Source organism: Colias croceus, chromosome 23 (assembly GCF_905220415.1).
Source record: "Colias croceus chromosome 23, ilColCroc2.1".
NCBI lineage: Eukaryota > Metazoa > Arthropoda > Insecta > Lepidoptera > Pieridae > Colias > Colias croceus.
The window spans coordinates 1,364,953-1,389,161 of NC_059559.1; the positions used below are offsets into that span (position 1 = coordinate 1,364,953).

General features: G+C 34.0%; 2 protein-coding genes across 4 annotated transcripts in view; both read left to right on the plus strand.

The window, feature by feature from the left end:
• LOC123702280 (protein neuralized) overlaps positions 1–12,159 on the plus strand; it is a 52,230-nt gene extending 40,071 nt beyond the window's left edge. For all 3 annotated transcript variants that reach the window (XM_045649985.1, XM_045649983.1, XM_045649984.1), the window contains exons 2-4: positions 7,618–7,790; positions 8,118–9,221; positions 9,510–12,159. In XM_045649985.1, the coding sequence (XP_045505941.1) occupies positions 7,618–7,790; positions 8,118–9,221; positions 9,510–9,941 (1,709 nt within the window). In that variant the 3' untranslated portion in view covers positions 9,942–12,159. The remainder of the gene's footprint in view (positions 1–7,617; positions 7,791–8,117; positions 9,222–9,509) is intronic.
• Positions 12,160–14,132: 1,973 nt separating this feature from the next.
• LOC123702292 lies at positions 14,133–20,230 on the plus strand. The gene is made up of 6 exons (XM_045650007.1): positions 14,133–14,271; positions 15,337–15,807; positions 16,607–16,727; positions 17,364–17,494; positions 18,040–18,226; positions 19,021–20,230. The coding sequence occupies exons 2-6, from the start codon at positions 15,337–15,339 to the stop codon at positions 19,197–19,199; spliced, it is 1,089 nt and encodes a 362-aa protein (XP_045505963.1). The 5' UTR covers positions 14,133–14,271; the 3' UTR covers positions 19,200–20,230.
• Positions 20,231–24,209: the final 3,979 nt, after the last annotated feature.

The window sequence follows — 24,209 nt, forward strand, 5'->3', positions numbered from 1 at the left end:
AATAAGTCCGGTTCGGTGGACTTGAATAAGCCAATAATGTCATATAATGTTCGGTTTTCTTTCCCTTGTCCTTTCCGTACGAGTTTTTTCTTGTCAATTTTTACCGATTCAAAAAGTAACGTCTTTGATTTTTCAATTTCTTCCGTTTGAAAGGCGAAACTAACTATATAATTGTACGATCGATGTAAAAACGAAAGATTTAATTCCTCGTTCTATTATTTATGGTTTGTCGGTCACGGTTTCCGAACGCAAGGTCCATGACCTTAGTGTTGCTATATGTTACACTTTTTATTTTCCTCACTTGGGTATAATAGTTCACAATTTGTTGTTTTTTGCATTGTTGTTGTTGTAACTAACAACAACAATAATGCAAAAAAATACCAAAATAATTATAGAAAAGTTATGCTATCTTTTGAGGCGAATAAACTAGTATAACTTTTATAAATGCATATAACGGTGCATTTACATCAAACGAGCGAATGCTCATTCTAACCCCACTATGTCAAATTACTTTAGTGTAAACAGACGTAGAGCATTCTTACCTTGTTCTTAGTGAGTTCGAAAAGATTCTATGCAATGTTCTAATACTGAACAACACTGAATACAAGTTTTCGTTTACACTAAAAGATCACGAAAGAATGCTCTAGCTCTATGTTTGTTTGATGTAAATGCACCGTAATATAACCTAGAACGTTATCATCAAACTCAAACTCAAACTCAAACATTCATTTATTCAATAAGACTACTATTTAGTAGCACTTTCGAATCGTCATTACATAGGTAAGTATTTTTAACATTTACCACCGATTCGGAAAGCAGTATCTATGGAGAAGAATGGGCCATCTCATCTTTATGTGCCTTTCTATCTTTGATTTTTCTCATGTGTTTTATTTCGATAATACTATCAATATAAACACATATAATCAAAAAGTAATCGTTTTTGTAGAACAGAATTTCCTTAGGGATGTATTTCATTACGCCAGGGTTCTTAAATTGCGCGCAGATGGCGACGAAACGGCGCCCTTTCTACGCTCATATGAGCCTAAATGGAATTGGGACGAATTAAGATTATAGGCGAAGTTTTGATGATAAATTAGGAATTTAGGTCGTGTAAATGAGTTTAGTGCAAGTTATACACTAAAGAGTATAAAAATTACACTTTAAAATAAAATAAATTGTGAAAATTTACTGATAATCTTCTTTATATATAAATGAATCGCAAAATGTGTTGGTAAGCGCATAACTCGAGAACGGCTGAACCGATTTCGATAAAAAAATTTTATTATATTCCTTGAAGTACGAGGATGGATCTTATGTAGAGAAAACGTAAACATGTACCACGGGCGAAGCCGGGGCGGACCGCTAGTTTGACTATAAATACTTTCAATTCTCGATAGCATCAAATAGATCAAAAAACGCATGAAAATCGGTCAAATCCTTTCTGTGCAGTTTGATTACAAGCACTGCATAGATATAAATAAGACAATAATTAATAGAAAATCTGTAGAATGTTATACTCACGCAAAATGAAGGAATTACAACAAGTAAACGGAAATTGTAAGAATCTAAAAGCCCTTTTTAAACATGCTTATGATAAGCTAAAGCGTCTGTAGATTTCATTAGCAAGGCATACTTTGTTTAGGTTATGTAATATTTGGTTATTATTAGATGAAGGGGTTCGTTGATCTATCTTGTTCGTGTTACATGTGTTCAGTTTTAGATAACATGACTGAAATTCATGTTGCTGTGATAGCGTTATTAATTTTATAATTAATGGCTGACTGTGTAGTAGGTTAGAAGTTATATTTCACGCGCCAGACTCAAATTTAGACCATTGTATTGTCTGATACGTTAATAAACACACAGACAGGCAGGTAGACATATAAAATTGTTATAGTTTTTATTGCTATATTACAAAGACTCTGATATAAGTTTCGTCAATAGCTATTAGCACAGAAATTAACTTAATCGATCTATTATTGTACAGTTTGTATAGACTCATGACGCTTTCGGATATATGAGTTGGAATAGCTAGAGAATATAATTCAGACTATGGTCTGATCGAAATTTCACACTTCATCCAAAGAGACCTTGAATCTCTAAAGATGTTAGGGTCATCACATACAAATAAGATTACACGAGGGGAGCCTCTTTATAACAATGCACTTTGCCCTTGGTTTTGAGGGTTCTGCCCCTATCGATTCAGGGTTAGCATCCATTTAACACGATCCAATGGCTTGCTTAAGAATTAGTTGCGCAAATGTTACAATCTCATAAGTATTGTGTGTTTCATTTTATACAGTAATGTTCATAGCCCAATATATTTCGGTATTGCATAACGTATCCACTCGATGCTCTGAACATTCTTTCTCTGTATATTATTATGATGGTCTATTTCTATTAGAACGATGGGAATTTCTAATCTAGGCTTTATTTCAACTTTGTGCGTAAAGAAGTCTTGAAATATTCTATCTTTCAATTAATTCTCGATTCTTTCAGAAGCTTTTGTACTATAGTTGCTTAGTGGAAAATAAAGTACCTATATTATGTATGCCTTGCTCATTAGGATTTGGTTCATTTGTTTCACGCACACCTACTTCGGCTACTAAGGTGGCGTGTAAGGTAACGTTGCATCACGTATGACGAACGGAGATGCGCACCAGCGCGCGCGCATCCTGACAAAAGGGAAATCTCGTGGCACAATCGTGGGGTGCCCGGCGGAGTGTCGTTGATGCGTAAACGTTTTTTGTATGTTTCCGTGAACGTAGAAGTATAGACCAGTTTCCGTACTGATTACGGTGCGGTGATTTGATAGCCGTAAGGGCCAGTTATACGACGACCAAAGGATCTGATTCCCTGTTTAATAATTTGACTATATTATGATCACAAAATATAAGAGAATTCCACGGCTGTATGATATCCCTGCCAGCCTATAAATCACTTTTCGACGTATGTAGATGGTCATATTATAAATTTACATTTTAGTAGGAAATGGTCTTATCATAAATTTTAATTTTAATAGGCAGATAAGCTGAACAGAACATGCTCAGAGGCTGTGAAACTAGCTATAAATATCTGGATTTATAGAGTGCTAGAAATTCCCTAACAGTTCTGGTGCGATAGGCATCGGAGGTATCTCAGGAACTCGATTCCATCACGCCCAGCCAGGTGTTACGCAGTGCACTGACAGACGCGTCTATTACCGGATCTAGACCAGTGTTGACGTCACGGATGCACTAAGTTTGGCCGCGTAGGTACTAGGAAGACGGCATGACGTCAAGAGTGACATTTACGCGTGGTGGTTTGTTTTCATCCTAAACAGTTTGAGTGGTTCTCGTTTTGAGGTAACGTAGGATGGTTTAATAGGGAATATCGTTTATGTCTTCCGCTTTTTAATTACGTATAATATTCGATGGATGGAATGAAGTTGGCCTAGCTTTTAAATACTGCTCTGCGTAGAAGTGTCATTGAAACTTGTCTGTTTTTCAGTAATTTTTATCTAAGTAGAGTGTTCAAAATTCTCCCATGCACTCATGCATTTTTTATCTATAAAGTTCCCAAAATAGCGACGCTAATAGTTGCGGTTGCAATCTGTTTATATTAAGAACGAGGCACGTGTCCAAATTAATGGTTTTAAATATAGCAACACTGAAATTAATTTGCCGCACCAATTTGGCTTGAGCAGATGCGTTAAGTATTGGGGTAGTGTGTAGGGGATGTGTAGTTATTTGAAGAGCTTAATGGTTTTGGGGTAGAAACGTTTTGTTTAGAAGTCCTATTGTATTACGCATTTGTTACGTATAAGTCGTAATAGGTTTTAGGTTTATAGTTGCACCTATTTTTACTAGTTTAATGTTTATTCTGGTTTAGTAAGATTTAAAGCTCTCACGCTCTGGATAACTCGTTAGTGTAATGTTGTAGTAAAATGATATACGTGTGGAAACTGACAGCGTGGAGCCGTTTTCTTTTATTTTAAAGCATCACAGCCTTTTCTAGATTGTGTTTTATCTTTTTGCTAGTTGATACCAGCGTTTTCTTTGTTAGTATTCTGCTTTTAAAAGATGTAAGTAATGAATTGATTATATTTATATTCAAACTAGCTCCTGTTCTTAGCGTGATGATATATAGCCTTCCTTCATAAATGGGCTATCTAACACCGTAATCATTTTTCAAATCAAGCCAGTAGTTCCTGAGATTAGCGCGTCCAAACAAACAAACTTTTCAGCTTTATAATATGAAGTAGATTTACTGTATCCAAATGATGTCTTCCCGATGTTTCTTTCACTTTCATACCTGACCTGACACAATTGATTGTTACTGTAATTCAATACTTTGCTCGATGTTCAATGATTTCCCTTTATACATCGGTTTGATTACATCCGGACCATATTTTGGGAAGAAATACGAAATCTACGGATCTACTTCCGTCGGATATGATTCCCCTCAGGTTTACACCCTCGTTCAACCACCTGGTGTTAGTACACCCTTATGCATTTGTTTTTCTATACTTACTATGGTTTAGTTTTTTGGTTCGGGATTTCAGGTGATCCCTCTAACATAATATGAAGGGACGTTACCTTATTTAAAGTTTATGTTATAACTATAAAGAAGATTGATATGAGTTTGTTTGTGCGTTTATTGCGATCTAGCTCAACAACTAATCGATCTATTTTAAAGATAATTTTACTATTTGTATATTAATCTTAATCGAGTAACAAAAACTACATTTTTATCCTAGACCAGCAAGTTATCTTTTATTATTTTAATTGTTATATAATACTTAGAATTAGTAAAAAACATGTCATGGAAACGAATATAGGATCGATTTCAGTAAAGTAAGGTATTGATTAAGTAATATGATATCAACATTTCGCAATATATAATGTTATATAAATTCGCAGTATAATATTATGTATACAGTATACTTTAGTTATTTGAACCTTATATTGCATAGTACGAAGTACGAACATGAAATATGAACCACTCATCAATCAAAATAATTAGTGATTAGCGACTACTATAGTCATTAACTTGAGCTTTCTATCTTAAAGACTTTAAAATCTGTTGAGTAGTTTCTGAATGCAATTGTCACAAACAAAGAGTCTTTTCTCTATTATTCAACAATTAGTTCTAACTGGCAACATTTGCTTACGTCACGTAATAACTCGTAATAGGTGGAAATGGCTTGTTCAAACGCTTATATTTTCACCCCTCTATAATCTACGGCTTTGTGCGCGCACGTGGCACTTCCTCCCCTCCTTGTAGCGTGAACAATTGGCCAGGAAGTGGAACAAGAGACTTCGTAATCTTGATGGTTATAGACGCCATCTTGCGCCGTTGGCGGGCTTTTTGACATCTGTCAAGTCACCAAAACGACCACAATCTTGACAAGATTGTGGTAGTTTTGGTTGTGATGGCTGATGAGTTTTGAATTTGGGCAATGTAGCTGTTTGATTTGTTGTTTACCGTATTTAATTAGGTTTAGATGCAGCTCATTATGCTATAAATTGCGTGACAGTACTGTTATTATGTAAAGCAGAAGAAAAATCAGTGTGCTATCATTACTACAAAGCAAAAGCTGCGTACGCGCAGTCTAAACAATTATAATCTATTCCTTGGTCTATTCCTTGATATAAATTCGTAGGTAATATGTTTGGTAATGTTAATGAAATCAAAAGTGAAACCGAACTGTTATTTACAAAAAAAATAACACCAGGCGTTTGAGCTAGTTTCACTGACATACATATCTTCAATTTACCTAATTAACATCTTTACGAAATTAGTTTAATAATAATCCAAGCGAAGCGCGCGCGCAAGCTGCGCCCGCATCTGCTCCGCAGGTGTCGTCTTGTACCTCGTTCGATCACCCAGTGTTATCTATGTTTGCTGTACGCGACTTGATAAAGGTGGGGTAATGTTTGCAGAACTGTATTACATAGATATATAAAAATACATAGTGAATTATGAACATCTGGTTGTGCTATATATGTATAGTCGCGAGAAATTTATAGATGTGAAAGAGTGGAATTATATTGACTATTCAGTAATAGATAGGGAGGCGAGGTAGCTAAATGGCGTAATTCAACGGCGTCGTCGAGACTTATCAAAATCGAAAGAGAAAATAATTTCGAAAAGAAAAGCTTCTATGCTAAAAACCATTTTAGCGGTGGGTTTGGCGTGTACGGATTTTCAAAAATGTAAAAAAAAACAGTTACTTGGGCATTCTCGAGCGCGTCAGATATTCATACTACGTATGCCCCAAGTGCCTCTGATAACAACGGTATACTAATCTGCCGGTTTGCGTGGTGGGGCTAGGCATATAAATTAGTCAAAAATGCACAAAAAAAAAATTTACTCGAGCGCGTCAGATTTTCGGAAGGGGTGTTAAGTAGGCCCCAAAAAAGCTCCCCTTAAAAAAACTGACGATTACGGCATGACGATAAGTTACGATGAATTTTTGAAAATGCAGAAAAAAAAAGTCCTTTTGAAATACTCGAGCGCGTCAGATTTTCATAGTGGAGGTTTATCTCGGTATCCTGAAAGCATATTTTCTTAATCTGACAAAAATGTTGGTGGGTTCTCTTAATCTGACCGAAAAAGGTTTGTGGGTTTCTTTTTTTTAATCATCGTTATTTCATATCAATTTTTCTTAACACCCTCAGTTTTCGAGATATACTCAAAAAACCGGGAGTTTGAGTTTCTTGATGCTTGAAGTAAAAAAAGTTTTAACTTTGGACAAAAATTAAAAGAGACCTTTTTTGTAAAATAAAATTGTCTTTTTTGTTTATTTAAACTATTTTTTTTGGAAAAAGTAAAGTTCGCGACTTATATGCTACAACGCGTTTTTCGGAAGACGAAATGGCTCCTCCAGACTTCCGGTCATGCGGAAACCGGCAGATTTTGTATTTTTAGTAATTTTTAGATTATATTCTTCAAAATAGAAATAAAAAAAATCGCGCTCGAGAATGCCGGATTAACGTTTTTTTTTTACAAGTTCGCGACCCTATAACTCGGCGGCGTCAAGGACTTATGGTCAGATTAGTTAAAATTAGCCTTAAAACACTAAAATCAACCCCCAATATCTTAATCTGACGCGCTCGAGTATTTCAGACTATCGTTTTTTTTTTACTAATCTGATCGTCTATCCTAGGCGCGCGTCACTACATATAGAGCTAAATAGTTAACAAGGTTCTTCTATTAGGTCTAAGGTATCTCTCATATCTTAAACTGCCACGCTCGAGTATTACAGAAAATTCCCCTCTTCGCCTCCCTATCTATAAAGTTCGTGCTGTCTTTATAGATATGTATCAAGGAATATATGATACGTTTTAATTAAAATCTTATTAACAGTCCCATCAGTTTTCAACATACTTACTTTATCTGCATATTACCTTTTATTATTCTTAAATACTTATTCGATTGTTATATTGTACATCGGTGCATGCCCAAAGACGACAGATTTTGACAATAATATTTCTGACTTATTCCTAGTTACTTTTACCTAGTCTACTTATACCTAGTTACTTTTTAACTGGCATTCTCAAAAATGAAGGACTTGATAGCACATGTTCTATTCGATCTTAAACAAGACCTAACAACATTTTCTCCTTGTTACAGCGCCTCGCACCTCATGCACAGGCGGCGCGCCGAACAACCTGCCACCGCTCGGCTTCCATTCCGTCCACGGCGAGAACGTGCGCATCTCCCGAGATGGCAGCACGGCGAGGCGCGTCGAGTCCTTTTGCAAGGGTGTCGCGTTCAGCGCGAGGCCCGTACGGGTTAATGAAAAGGTAAGGAAGTGCGATTATCTGGGAATTGTTGCCCTTTTGGGGTATAGATTTGTTTTGGGGTGTAGTATTGGGTATCTCTGGACTGAATGTTGATAAGATTGAAGATAACGGAATAAAGACATTTACATCAGAAGTGTACTATCTATATATGTACGTCTACCTTGTCTACAAACTGAAATGTCAACTCATTATTTGTTATATAGAAACGCATTTGAATCGTCAAAAAGCAGAATACATTTACGAAGCGCGTATTTCATATAGTTTACATAAAATCATGTAAAAATATAAATTAGTATTATATTATCTTCCTGTGTTTCCTCTTTTCAGATATGCATTCGCTTCGTAGAAATATCGGACAGCTGGAGCGGTGTCATCAGATTCGGATTTACTTCTCACAACCCGGCCACACTACCCCACCCACTGCCAAAGTACGCCTGCCCAGATCTCACAAACAAACCTGGAAATTGGGCTAAAGCGCTCGGCGAAAGATTCTGTGAGAAAGACAATCTGCTATTCTACTATGTCACCTCAGCCGGAGAGGTGCATTTCGGCATAAATGGTGAAGATAAGGGACTGTTCTTCGCCGGCGTCGACACAAGAAATCCTCTATGGGCATTAGTAGACGTGTACGGAAACTGCACGGCTGTACAGTTCGCTGATCCCAGAACGTTGTACCAGAACAGACAGGCCTCACCTATTGTTGAAGATGACAGGCTCATCGGTAGCATGCGTTCCCTATCAGTTGATGAAGCGTTACCACCACCGAGATTCAAGAATCCCCTAGTGCCCTTAAATCTTCATAGAATGACAGGCAGGAATGTACAGTTTGTGAATGAGAGAGGCGTCGCTGCAAGGATCGAAGCGGAATTCTGTCAAGGATACGTGTTCACAGCGCGGCCCATGAGACCGGGACAAACGATAGTCGTACAAATACTAGCTACGGAAGCCGCGTACGCTGGCAGTCTAGCCATCGGTCTGACGTCCTGCGATCCGGCCACACTCAGACCGTGCGACTTGCCAGACGACGCTGAACAATTGTTGGACCGCCCCGAATATTGGGTAGTGAGACGCGACGCGGCGAACGGTCTGAGACGCGGCGACGAACTGGCCGTCACACTAACACTAGATGGGGAAGTGCGCGTCAGTAGAAACGGCTCCACACCGATAACGGTCATGCACGTAGACCACACGCTACGGCTATGGGCGTTTGTTGATATATACGGGGCGACGCAAAAGGTCAGGATGCTGACGTCTCAAGCGGTTCAATCGCAGACGCCGCCGCAGCAGTTGCGAGTACTGACCGGGTCTGCAGCGCCGATAGCGGCTGGAAGCGGTGGGACCGTGCTGGTCGTGAGCCTGCCGCCGCAGAACGGGCAGAACGGTGTTAGCCACCAGCAGGGACTGACGTTGGCTAGTGCGCACTATATTGAGGTAGGTTTAAGATATTTTATAAAATTTATGAAATGATCAAAGCTAAAGTTCTGAAGAAATAGTAAATGTTTGTAATTTTATTATCACTGAAGAGTTAATCACGAATAACATTGCATTGCATTCATAACATTCAAAATATAATTAATGTCAAATATAGATGTGGTTTTCCTTAATTAACTGATTTATTATTATTACAATAGGTCATTATTAAAATACGATTTCCTATTATATCCTTTCACTTGTTGTAACATTAACGATAATTCTAACAGCGTATTTCCTTCTTTCCAGCCGATACAGTCGTCATCACAAGTTTGCCTCACGTCCCTCCCAATGACGTCACAAACGCAAACTTGCGCGCCCGTCCCCTACCAGAGGCCGCGGGAGGTCTGCTCCACGAGCCAGAACAATTCGAACGAACAAGCCCTCATACCGAACGGACATTCAGAACTGAGACTAGACAGAATTCCAAACGGACCATCCACGAGCAGACCGTCCACATCGCACCAACCAGTATATTCAGTCATCGGTGAAGGTGGCGGTCTAACGGGCACAGAGTGCACAATCTGCTACGAAAACCCAATAGATAGTGTGTTGTATATGTGCGGACACATGTGTATGTGCTACAGGTGCGCGGTGCAACAGTGGAGGGGTAAGGGCGGTGGCCAGTGCCCCCTGTGTAGGGCACAAATCAAAGACGTCATACGCACGTACAAGTCGTGATTCGAAAGTGTGAAACTAGATGACGCTGCGATAAAAGTTGTTACTTGACATTGACAGTTGACAGTTCAGGTTCCCGCGCGTTCAGCTGTCAGTTGGAACTTTTGGCGCAATATCATCTGTTTTTTTTAAATGCCAAAAACGCGATTTTGATATGACGAATAATATATTACGATGTAGCCGTTTCGAGTATGTATATAACAATTTTAGTGTGTAAGTACAAATATCCAATGTATAATTCGAATGAGAATCAGCATCCATGACATGATATGATAAAAATAATATATTTGCATGATTTTGCGTGAAATGGATCGCGTGTCCTTCTATTGATAATTTATATAGATAGCGTTATAATCACATTTAAAAATATCCTCACGTAATTATGTATATGAAAATTATTATTTTGACAATTTTTTATTATGGCAACACAGAATAAAGTATAACATTATGTATTTAAATCGAATAATTTGCATTTTCACTATATGTAATTTAATATATATTTTTTTTATAATCACAGTAGATTTGAAGAAATAAATTCCATTCATATATAGACTTCTTATTAGTATAATAATGTATTCTACAGTTGGAATTGTCACAGACTATAAATAGCAGTAAGTATATTTCTCTCATAACTTAAAAATATTCAAAATTAGGTGCTTGTTCTATACTGTATACACAATTGAGAACATTTTTGATTTAGTTTCTTAATAAAAAACGTTGAAAGCAGTATTATTTTTCGTTATTAAGAGTCATATATAGCTCTTTTATATGTAGTCTGTGGAAATATCCAACGCTAATATATACACTTGGGGTTGAAAACTTCTGTATGACAATTAGTTATGCTAGGTTTTAAACGTTAGGGTTCCTAGAAATACTAAATGTAGGACATTTTAGGCTACAAACATCAACGTCCTTATGAGTGATAGGTAACAATTTTAATGTACGACTTTTTACACGTTACCATAAGAAAAAAATATTTTGTGACGTCACAGCATGGCGAATAATCTAGAAGACTAAGTTGAGATTATTAGCGAACAATCAAAAATTGCTTAGAAGTTAGTGTTTGATGAGCAAAATTTTTTGAATGTTACGAATTGCGAGCCTTCGATGTGTTGTGACGTCACCCGCCATTGTTTGGTGATTTTTTTTAAACAATCGGATACTTAGCCCATGTGGTCATAGACAAGTCGCTATGACGCTGTGTTACTATCGCTAAATATCGCCGTATTGTTGTGAAATTATCCGAACAAAATATTGTTATTTATTCCAAATACCTATAAATTATACATGAATTAAACAGAGTAGAAATAGCTTCATGAATCAACGTAATCATTTTTTTTAATAGTATCTAATCGACGAATAAAGACTCCATAGATAATAAAATCAGGAATTGATGCGTATTACCCATTAATCATTCCTTTTTGCTCAAGTTATTTTGATATAGGCATATCATTCTATGACTGCACTTTCTTACATATCTAAGATCCGTTTGGAGGCTCTGCATTTAATTGTTAAAGTATTTCTCTGCGTCCATTTTATTTTTGCCGGCTTTTTCACTTCCATGTTTGAATTCATTCCTTGTTTGTATTCCTTTTTTCTAACTGCCTTAATTTTGTAGCCGGATCTTATTATCATTATTGTGTTTAGTTTTAAGATGAGTAAATAAGAGATTTTAAATGATTACACGATTTAAAATCTGTTTTTGTATTTAACGATTATTTATTTCGTAGATTTAGGACAGTAATAATTTTATATGAGTTTCTAAGTTTATGCGAATGTTACGTGGATTGAAGAAAATCGTTTCAATGAATTTGTGTTCATAATAAATTCCTCGAAATGGTTTTCTTCAAGTTGACTTTTATACCAAAACAGTGTGACCAGTATGTAATCCCCGATAGTAAAGCCAAATCTTATTTTTATTTTTGTTGGTACATATTTCTTAAGCTCGTATAGTTTTCCATAGTAATGTTTGCCAGTTTAAAATAATCCAAACCCAAACTATAGTCATAACACTTTATTAATATTATAAATTCGGATATGTACCAGCATATTTTTGTGATATAAGTTTTTTTTTAAGATTTTTTTTTAACACGGTCCCTGTACAGCGTTGTCATCTAGTCGTTAGTAATTTATTTTTATTTTTTTTTTCAATAAAAAAATTCTTCATTTGATTACGATGTTGGTGTTTAGATTAAGTTTACAAATAAAATGGTTATCAAAGTATTTTGTGTTTTACTTTTTTCCATATATGATTACGTTAGAAAGACTATCAACTTCACAACATTAATTATCAACTTCACAGATTGACTGTGTGTATTTTAATTCATAGTGGAAGCAACGTAACATATTTAATGTTCATAGATGTCAAAATAAAAGTTTAAACCCAAAAACATACATTGCAATTTAAAAGAATGAAATAGCGTCTATTTCATTCTTTGTGCAATAAAAGGTGGCCTATGTTCTTTCTCAGGGTCTAAAGATTGTCTGTGCCAAATTTCATCAAAATCGGTTGAGAGATTTAAGCGGGAAATTGTAACAGACGGACAGAGTTAGGTACTTTCGCATTTATAATATTAGTAGGGATACCCCATACCCACGGCGAAATGGTATTTCACACTTTAGCACTAATAATATTGAAATTATTATTGGTTCACCAGATTTGCTTTTAAAACAATTATTAAGCTCATACTGCAATGATTCATGAGTACTAGTCGAAGTCTATCTATTCATTGTTTGCAATACCATTAAAACATTAAACAATGACTTCCATCCATAAGACCAAGGGTCACCTAAACTTACGAAGATAAAAACCGCAGGTTTTAGCTAGTGTTCATATACATTTATCTATTCCCTGTGGTTTATACCTATCTAGCTTTCCACTCGCGGCTTCGCCCGCTTTGTCTTAAAAGATTTAAGCAAACATAGGGTCAGAGTAAGCGACTTTGTTATGGTGCATGCATCGGCGCATCCGATAATGCCTGTCGATACCCACGGCCTGAACCCACCTTTATATACAATGAAGTGATCATGGAAATATTAAATATTAAATACTTCATATATTTTTATAACTGGTAATTTAAAATATTTTGATACACATAATTAAATAAAGGTTCATACTCAAAACAAACAAATATTGCATAGCGGTATTTTCCTCAACCTGGTTCACACATTTTCCCCTTCTTGATTTTCCTTAACTTTGGGGGCATTTGACTGTGATTCAATTCAATTTTTTCGAAGACTGGCAGCATTATTTTAGACGCTGACAGCTCCTCGTCTGTGAGACTTCATTCGTGGCGCGGACACTAAGGGTAAAATAGCAATATATTTTAAACCGTACATAATATGAATAAAATCTTATAAATAATGGAAATATCTAGTAAATTAATAGAAAAATAATTCTGTTGAATTGAGAGTTACCTTTTACTTCAATTTGGCGTAGAATGATAAAGAAGGTTATATTGAAACGTTTCTACATTTCTATTTTGAAGATGAGTTGAAAAAAAAAAAACAATTACCTATTAAGTCCTGCGCCCGCGCTTTTTAAATTTTTTTTTGAATTCACCTATATGGCGCTAATGTTGTAAAATTTACTAATTAATAGTGAACGCATTTGTTTTGATTAAATCCTCTAAAATTATTTAATAATAGTATAATCTTCTTTGAAAATTTATCTTTTTCTACATTATTAACATACGTTTCATTGTCCACTTCTTCGCTTCGCTTGTAAAACTATTAAGACTATTAGGTATTTAGATTCTAAATAATAGTCAATAGGCACATTTTTTAGATTTAGTATCTCATCATTCATTAAGTTATTAAATATCTTAAGACCATTAACCCAGAAAGTTTAGTTAGAAGTTAGAACATTTGCTAGCTTACTACATCCATTACTTAATGATCTAAGATCTCATGCATGCATTATTTAATAAGAAAAGCAGTTGTTTCCTTTCAATCATAAATGTTATAATAACTAGACGTTAATGAACTTCACATACAATTTATTATAAATTATTATTCTCTAACATTAAATCAACATAATCTGTGAACAAAGTGTATTTTTTATTCTGTGCTTAAAAAAAAAAGTTTTATTGCCATGCTTAAAAATAGATTTTGTTTATAATAAATCAAAAAAGCGTATCCGAATTCCGAACGTAGCATTAATAATTTTTTTACAGCGTCAGATGAATGGGGTACTCTTGTTATTATTAAAGCGTATAACCTTTATGTTTCATTGTAATTTTTCAAAAGAAACGCATAAATTCAAGTGTAACTGTGCATTTAATAGTGAATTTGTGGATGATTTCGGCAACCACGCCGACATTCAGTGCATAAGGTACGTTTTTCATTCATAACGATGAACTTATAAATTTAATTAGGTAGTTCAGTTAGTGTACTCGGTTTTATTGGCATGTGCTGTTATTCAAGAGTTCTTAATTATAGGTTTCCTAAATAAAACGCCATTTTGTAGGAACTTGATTTTTTAGTTAAGTATACAGTAAAAACTAAAACCGTGTATGTATCGTCTGCATTTTGTTTTTATAAGCGGTGAGTAAATAACACAATTTATTTCATAACTGTACCTTTGTGTATTCGTCCTAGATAATATCTATTGTTAAAAATCTCTGTCGTATACGTATATATTTCAGATGACGAAAGTTTTGACTCATTTTATACAGTTATTTATATGTACTTCCGTAACATCCGCTATGGAATGTTCATTGATTTTAAATGGCAAACAATTTTTATGCACCTGTTTTCAACGCACGATTGTAATTTTACATTTTAGCTGTATCATTAAAGAAATTTTATGGACTATAATTTAAATCTGTACCTATTATGGATATAATTACAATACATTTCATTACAACATGTTTGTTTGTAAATTTACGACATTTTTCATGTTTTCGGTTGTAGTATTCGACAATTTATTACCTATGTGTAAACTGTAAACCCCTTCATAAAGCAAAGGTGTTATTATGAAATATTGTCGTATTTTTTAATAAATCAAGGTTTGAAAAATATTTCCTAATAATTAATAATAATACAATCATTTACACCTACCTATACTTAAACAACATTGTTTCTGATAATTAAAAAAAAATAGGCAACAGCCGGTTATAAGCCATGCTTTTTCACTCTCACATATAAAGCATATTGCATGTTGCTTACGCATACATGAGTCAATTATCAGATTTTTGTATAACCATTACGATTATAATATGAATTTTCCATTCGGTACAATTCACGGCGTAAACTTTCTGGAAATAAGAGTTAATAGTACAGCTCCTGATTACCATTTTACATTTAATCTATTACGTAAATATCTTGGTCTAACTTGGAGTGTGTTTTTATGATTTTTAATTATCTTATTCTAAAGTTAATTATTCTAAAATTCCAGATGTTCTGCCTACAAGAAAAGGAGTTGCCACACTCCGAACCGTTCACCGAAAAAGACCCGCTCGACAGTCAAACACTATCCGACTCGAGCGATGATGCGCCCCCACAAAAGCGTATCAAATTCGACTCAGAACTCAACCTACAAGTGTACCAAATACCCACGTTCAATACTCCAAAATCACTGTCAATATATCCTATGCCATCGAACACGTTACCAAAATTTGTGAACAACCCGTTGAATCTAGCGAATCCCCTAAATATAAGTAGTAATGTGAATAATGTTGTCAAAACGCTGCAAAGTCGATATTCGTTACCCTCAAAACTCATGATCACTCCGGTAAATAAGATTGACGGGGAAGTGGTTAGGTATAAGAAGAACGGAGAAATAGCGAAGAAAAGAGGACCGCCGAAGGGATATAAACGTAAACCGAAGGATTTGTCACAGAGTTTCACTAATGGAACTACTGTACAGGTAAGTTTTTTGAGGTTTTATATTTTGTATTTTTTTTACATACAATTAAATATTTTTTTCAACTGTACTTCAAAAAATCGAGTTCCGAAAGCTTATGCTCCGATATGGTGAAAGCCACGGATTCAAATCTTTCCTAGTGATCGATTTTTGTTCATTACTTAATTTACTGTTGTTTATCAACTGTATAAATTTATAAAACAATGTAAATTTAATTCTATTGAAACGTGTCAAAGATATAAGATAAATTTTTATAAGAAACCGGGGATTAAAAATATATTTGAGCTCTTATTTTCAAAACCAATGTTTCAAAATTATGTTTTGAACAAGCAAATATGTTTTATTATAACAATTTGCAGTTCAACCGTACATATTGATTGTGTTATTATATTAAGGGGACTAGAAGAGCTTTTTTCCGCCATAATTGTTTGTTTTTGTTGTAGAATCCATTTTACTTTAAAACTGATAAATTATTTACTTATAATTGTTGTAAATATTAAGTATAGGAAATGAAACAAAACCCGTCAAGAGGACAAAAATCTGTCTAAAATCTGAAATCGTGATCTCCATCAACCGTCGTCGATTGTGTTAATGTGTGCGCGAGTCACTCAAGTTCAGCTAGCTCTTGTAGTAGATCTTAGATCTTGCTCTGTGTCTGGGTGTTAATTATCTATATAAGTATTTATTTAAAATTATATATGTATGTTTATCAACCATTTTCGCTTGTGTTATCGTGCCCTGTGTGTAAAATTATCCCGAAATATTTATTTATTTATTATTTATTTATCTAATACAATTACAGACACAAAACAAAATTCTAACGACCCTCCTAGCAACAAACAACACCACTGTGACCGCAGTTGAATCAGAACCAGAGATTATTGTACCACCTGTGCCCAGTGAACCTATAAAATTACCACCAGGTATGTATAGTAAAAACTGAAGAGTTTGTTTGTTTGAACGCGCATATCTCGGGAACCGATGGGTCTGTACCAAAAATTATTTGTGTTAATTAGTCCATTTATTGAGTAAGGCTATAATCATGACTTTCAAACTCGAAGATTTATTCATTCAAATAGATTTCCAATTAAACATCAAATACTGTATTTAATATCCTACTAATATTATAATGTGGATAGATGTTTGTAATACTTTCACGTAAAAACTACTGAACCGATTACAATGAAATTTGGTATGTAGGTAGCCGAAGACCCAGAATAAAATAAAGGCTTCTTTTTATCTCGTAAATCTCACAGGAACGGGATCCATGCGGGGTTTTCTTTGAAAACGCGGGCGGAAATCTAGTTTATCTTATAAATAAATATATATATATATATATATTTTTTTTCATTGAAGTGAAACTTCTTTATCGGGGTTGGAAAAAAATTTAGTGTAACATATTTTCGTTACGCGTGACGTTTTTCTGTTACTCGCCATCTTTTTCTTATCCCTACCACGCGTGATTCGACGTATTTCTTTTTTGAAAAAGAAGTTTCACTTCTTACGTGTGTACACGAGTACAAGCACACATTTTTTGAATATCACATTCTCATTTTCAGGCGTAGAACTAGTAGAGTTACAGCTCGACCCAGAAGACTGGTTTCCCACCGAACCCTACAGGATGATATTCAGCAGAAAGAAGAATCCCAAGTGGAAAAACTTCCCCTACAGATGTGAACATTGTTTTAAGGTAAGTTTTATATTACAGGTAGTTTTATGTCACAGCCAATCTGCTAAATCAGCCATTTCGTGATTCATTCAACTTGACTTTCTTCAAATCGTCAAAATATTGTATATTTATTTAAGGGTGCCTTTAATAATACTAAATATATAAATAAGCGCTTTCGTTAATATCCTAGTTTTTTGATTAAATCTCACTGTAATTTTGTAAAGGAATATTTTTTTAATCGTATTCAAACAAAAGCAAACAAAGCTTCATCATACACATCATGGTTCCTTGTGTTAACATCCAATTGTAAAATTAACACTGCGCACCCAAATTGCTATTTTCACAAATGATGATTATAAAAAAAAGAAAGAAAGGAAATGTTTTTACCTATAACCATAATACTGAATACAAAATGTATCTTAAAGCTCAGCAAAATGCTGAACAAGAACATAACTTGATGCGGTGACGGTGAGGGTAACTAAGCATTTTGAAAATGAAAAAAAAATCAAATTTAAAATCATATGAATAGTATAGCCATATCGCTCACATAAATCTATTAATTCCAGGGTTACCGAGTAGCTTCCACCCTAGTGAGTCACACAGCGGAACGGCACGGTTCCGTGCCCAAGGACCTGGCCATACCCTGCCCGTGCTGCCCCCACGTGTCCCTACGGCGGAAACAGCACAAAAAACACGTGGAGACGCACGCGGGCAAGCGGCACAGGATATTCTGCCCGTACTGTCTGCCCCCAAGTGAGTGACAATCTTTATTTACAACTGGCCGGTTGGCTTGGATCGTAGTGGCCCTGCCTTCCAAACCAGAGATTGTGGGTTCGATTCCCACCCGGGCAAATATTATTGTGATGAACATCGATGTTTGCTCTGTGTCTGGGTGTTAATTAATTATCTATATAAGTATGTATTTAAAATTATATATCTATCAGCCATCTGGTTTCCATAACATAAGCGAAAGCTTAGTATGGGATCGGATCGTGCGGTGTGTGAAAATTGTCTTTTGCCCCGATGTACCGTGCCCGTGCTGCCTCTACGTGCCTCTAGATATAATATCAAGTTGAAGAATCATCATAAAAAGCTGAGCCGTTCTATGTTCAAGTTATACCGAGCTGAATAATTAATACCACAAGAAACGAAGCTATTTTATGTTTAAACTAGTTATGCTACGCGGTTTGACCTGCATTGCTCTGCTCCGATTGGTCTTAGGGCCAGCGCAGATATGGCGGAGCGCAGCGCAGAGCATTTTTCACTGTCAAACTATTATCGACATTGTCCTCATTAAAATAATATTCTACCTTTTAGTAAGATTTATGCAAAATTTGATGTAAATCCATGCAGTACTTTTTGAGTTTATCCCGTACATACGTACGTACATACAGGCAAACAGGCAAAAATTCAAGAAACTATATTTTTGGTTTCAATATCGATTATTACGCCTAAGTTTCACTTAAAAAAAAAAAATATTAATATTTTAAAAAATATTAATACTTCTAAATAAATTTTGTTTTCTTATTATACATTTTTATTTACAGGCGATCCATCAGAGCCCTACGTGAAAGAGTCGGAAAAATATTCTTTCGACAAATTCCCTCAATTTTGGTACGCGTCTGAAGAGTCATTACGTCTACACAAGAAAAGGAAACATCCATACGCCGCCATGTTTAATTACAATTGGTTTTGTACGTGGGGAGAAATCCCCGCTAACAGCTAAATGTGGTAGAAAATGGTAGGAAATGTATGGAAAATGGTAGATTTTGGGAGTGATTGGTAGAAAATGGTAGGATTGTACTGATGACTGGCGTTCCTATGCTGAGGACAAATTGATAGATAGTCGTAGGACATGGTAGATAATGGTAGACATGGTTAGGAGTTCGTCAAATGGAAGTGTTCTAGAGTAACGGTTGAGAATATCGTATGGTAGATATTGGTAGGAATTTAATGACAAGTGTGCTGAGAACAAATATTTTTTGTATAGTAGAAATTAACGAGTCGCAATTTGATGTTTTGTATTGATTTTGGACTTTTTGTAAAATTGTATTTTAAGTTTTATCAGTTTTGATTTTTTTTTATGAATGAAATCATCATAATTATTGCCATGTGAAGGCCAGTGTCGAATGTAGTGCGTAAAAACACAAGCCTTAGTACTTATGATTAGCGTAGTGACGTTTGTATCTGTGTTGCCAAATTAAACCTATAACGGTAGAAACTGTATATATTTTGGGAGAATTTTAAATATGAAAATGGAATAGCATATGTGCCTTGGATTTTATGACATTCCAATAATAATGAATGGATACACCAATATTTTTAGACGCTTTAAAATACTTAAAGGAAACGTAAGTAAGTAAGTAAGTAAGTGAGTAAGTAAGTGAGTAAGTAAGTGAATGGCAGTAGCTTTATTAATAATAAAAATTAATTTATAAGTCGCTTTTAATTAGTGTAAATAATCACAAATATTGACGTCCATTTTTTTGCATTTTTTTTTGTATGTATGTTCAGGAATACGGATAGACTAGATTTTTGTAAGTTTATGTATGTATGTTGATTTAAATATGCGAAATGAATTGATGATATTGTCCTATTTTAATAAAATTCGTAATTAATTTGTATAGAGGCAAAAATATTATTTTTATACATAAAACATAAGTTTGTTCCATAATGGTACAGCCGTTTTGAATGTTTTTTAATCGATTACTTTTTTATATAATTATTTCTCGCAATATTAAAAGGGATATAATAGTATATGTTTTAATATTGATCTCTAAAGAAATAGATTTAACTTATATATGTACGGCCTTACTAATAAAATGTTACCCATTCGCTATGCAATGAATTAGTTATTGCAATAACCTGTCTTGTTTTTATGATTTACGTTTCATGTGAGCAAGAGCAGGACGCAGCTATGGTAGAAAATGGTAGAAATTTATCCATTGTTTAACTTTTTATTAGTAAGGCCGGTAGTATATTTTGACAATATCATATTATATATCAATAATCTATTTTATAAGGGGCTCCACGGGTCATTTATTAAACAAATATTTTATTTGGAACTAACTTTCACGCCTCGGCTTTGCTCGCGTTTTCTAAAATTTACCAAATTGAAAAAAACCTTCGAGAAAGCTATCCTTGGGTGAAAACAGAGTGTAAATCGGTGAAGTAGTTTTTGAGTTTATTGCCAAACAATAGACATACAGACAAATAACCCTCCTCATGAATCAATCTATCATTAAAAAAAACTGCATCAAATTCTGTTGCGTAGTTTAAAAGATCTAAGCATACATAGAGACAGACGGCAGGAAGCGTCTTTGTTTCATACTATGTAGTGATTTATTTTTTGCGTCTAAAAATACTATTACATTATAATATTTTGTTTAATCTGTGGTCTGTGGAGTTTAACTTAAGTGTCACTTATTAAAACCCTTAATGGGGAAACTCCTACTTAATATAGCACATTTTGGGGAAACGAAGCGAAGCGAAAGCGAAGCGAGACAAACAACTATTGAAGGAAGGATTCGCATGAAATATAGATGTTTTCGAAGTGAAACTTTTATAGACGCGTTGAGTGTAAAATTTCATCGCGTCATGGCAATACCGTCACGTCATGGTTCAGACGACGATTTTGGAATCTTTGAATCTTGCTAAAGAAGTTTCACTTCTGACACGTGTGCTCATTTTATAAAAATGAGGAGATACTTATAATAATTACTTCTTGCTATGAAGGTTCACTATAATATGAACGTTCACTATTCGCTATCGCTTCGCCTTCGCAACTTACTTGAACAATAAAATAAAAATCCCATTCTAAAATTGTATATTTTTTCGACGATGGGTATTTTATAAAAAAATCATCAATTTGAGCTTTGAACTATCAACACTAATCCTAACGTTATAAGGTAGATTTTAGAATAAATAGTTTTCAAATCATGTAAATAGAAATCGGGTACAAATATCAGTATTTTTGTATGATTTTAATTTTAATGCATTTACTAGTGTTAGATAATTTTTTGGAACGCATGTGAGTCTATTTTATGGATTTTTCGAATCATTTTTTTTTATTATTTTGTCGAAATATATCGAATATGCAATTATGAATATTCAGCCATTTTATGTTATTTAATTGGTTTTAAACGCGATTCATTTCCCTACTATAGCAAAAGACAAAAGTTTACAATTATATAATATAGAAATTAAAGATTTTAACGGATTTTAAACGCGATTTATTCATTACATTACAGTTTAGACTGTCTCAGTCTCCCAGTGACCACGTGACAAAGTGTGCGAAACGTCGGGAAAATAATATATTAATAATAATATACTTATATTATAAAGCTGAAGAGTTTGTTTGAACGCGCTAATCTCAGGAACTACTGGTTCGATTTGAAAAATTCTTTCGGTGTTAGTTAGCCCATTTATCGAGGAAGGCTATAGGCTATATATCATCACGCAATGCGGGTGAAACCGCGCGGAACAGCTAGTAATGAATAAATCGCGTTTAAAATCCGTTAAAATCTTTAATTTCCAAATGTATAATACTCGCGTAAAATCAAACACTAGAGAACAATTATATATTTTTCATTTGGTATCACGGTGTACATACATACATACACACATCACAATATACCAAATCAATACAGTATTATATTAGGCTATAGACATAGGTAATATTAGGTTTTACTCTTTAATATAGTTTTAATTTTCTGAATATGTTTGTAAAATTGTAATTATTTCAAATCAATTGAGGCAATACATACTAAAAAGTCGGTTTCACAACTCGCTGATAATGTTCCCGATAGCCTATCTAACAGTTTATATTCATACAAGCTTCCGCCCACGACTTTGTATATGTGTTTTTCCCCGTTCCCGCGAGAATTTCGGGAAATCCTTTCTTAGGGGACGCCTACGTTATGACATCTACCTGCATGCCAAATTTCAGCCCGATACGTCCAGTGGTTTGGGCTGTGCGTTGATAGATCACTATATCAGTCACCTTTGAGTTTTATATATATAGATATTGTAATTTTAACTGACAGATAAGCTAAACAGAACATGCAGAAGTTGTGAAATCGGCTAATTTTAAGGCAATGACAAAATGTGAATCACTTTTATAAGTGAAATTAAATAAATATGTATTTTAACTAGACAACATTAGTTCATATAATGAAACTCAGCTCTTAATATTTTTCATTCGAAAACATAAGGGGGCGTCCATAAATTACGTAAGGTGCTTTAGGGGGGACTAATTATACTCTTTTGGTCCATTAAATCCAAATTTTAGAGAAAAAATGAAAAAAAAAACCTCACGTAATTTATGGACGATCTAAAACGATTTGAAGAACTCATATAATATAATAAAATTTGAAACCTAAACATTGTAATCATAAAAACTTTTTAACATTTGACAACTATTATAGTGTAGCCAGGGCAAAAAAATCTAATAGTATTCTAGTACTAAATGCATGAGACTTAAAATTGACGGGTAATTTTTGACGATGGCAACTTTTAAACTTATTGTCTAGGTGTTCTTATATGCCTTATTAATACTTATATTAGTTTTCGTATTTTTACGGCAATTGCAATTACTCAATAAATCTATACTAATATTATAAAGCTGAAGTTTGTTTGTTTGAACGCGCTATTCTCAGGAACTACTGGTCCGATTTGAAAAATTCTTTCTGTGTTGGATAGCCCATTTATCGAGGAAGGCTATATATCATCACGCAACACGCGGAGTAATGCGGATGAAACCGCGGGAAACAGCTAGTACTAAATAATTGCATATGAAACAAAAACTTAAAAAAAAAGAACTTAAAATGTGTGGTAGAAATGAATTCTCTTTCTACAGTTCGTAGTAATATTTTCTTTGGTTATATAAAAATAAATTGCAATTCATATATTTTAATATCAGTGTCCATTTTTTCAAATACTGTTACTACATAAAAAAATGTAATTATGTCATTTTTTTTTAAATACTCAGAGTTTCACAAAACAGTAAAATATATTAAAAATATAATTTATTATTTTGTCACATTTTAAACGACTTTTTGATTTTTAACTTTTATGAGATTCTTTCAATGAAATCATGTTTTTTATTAATTTTACCGAACTTTTAATTCACTCCTAGTAGTTCATGATAAAACATACCACCTATTTAATGTATGTTATTTCGTATTCGTATCAAAAATACCTCGGTCTTTTTAATTTTTTGGATTATTTTAAACAATATCTATACCCGATTGTTAAAAATTCACGCCATTTACAATGAAATAAAGCTCTTTATAAAACTAAAAATGAATATAAATATGTATCATAAAACTTAAAAAAAAAAAATTCTAAGTGTAAAATTATTTTTTAAATATCGGTCGAGTATACATAGTTTTTGCTTTAAATAATTGAAATTAAACAAAAAAAAAAAACTATGTTAGTTTAGAAGTACATACATAATATATCCAGGCTGATATTTTTTTTTAATTTGAATTCGTCGCAGTCGGGTAAAAGCTATTTCGTTTAAAATAATACGAAATAGCGACCTTAATTACGGATAAGACTGATGTATTCGTAACTATACGTCGATGTTTAACGATAAAAAAAGAACAAAAAAATCAATAATCAGCTGTTAATATTTTTTCGGACGTTAATCTATGTGAAAATAATTTTAACTTGACTATATCACAAACATACTTTTTTGTATTAAATCCTGGCAAAATATTTTTTTTTTATTTTA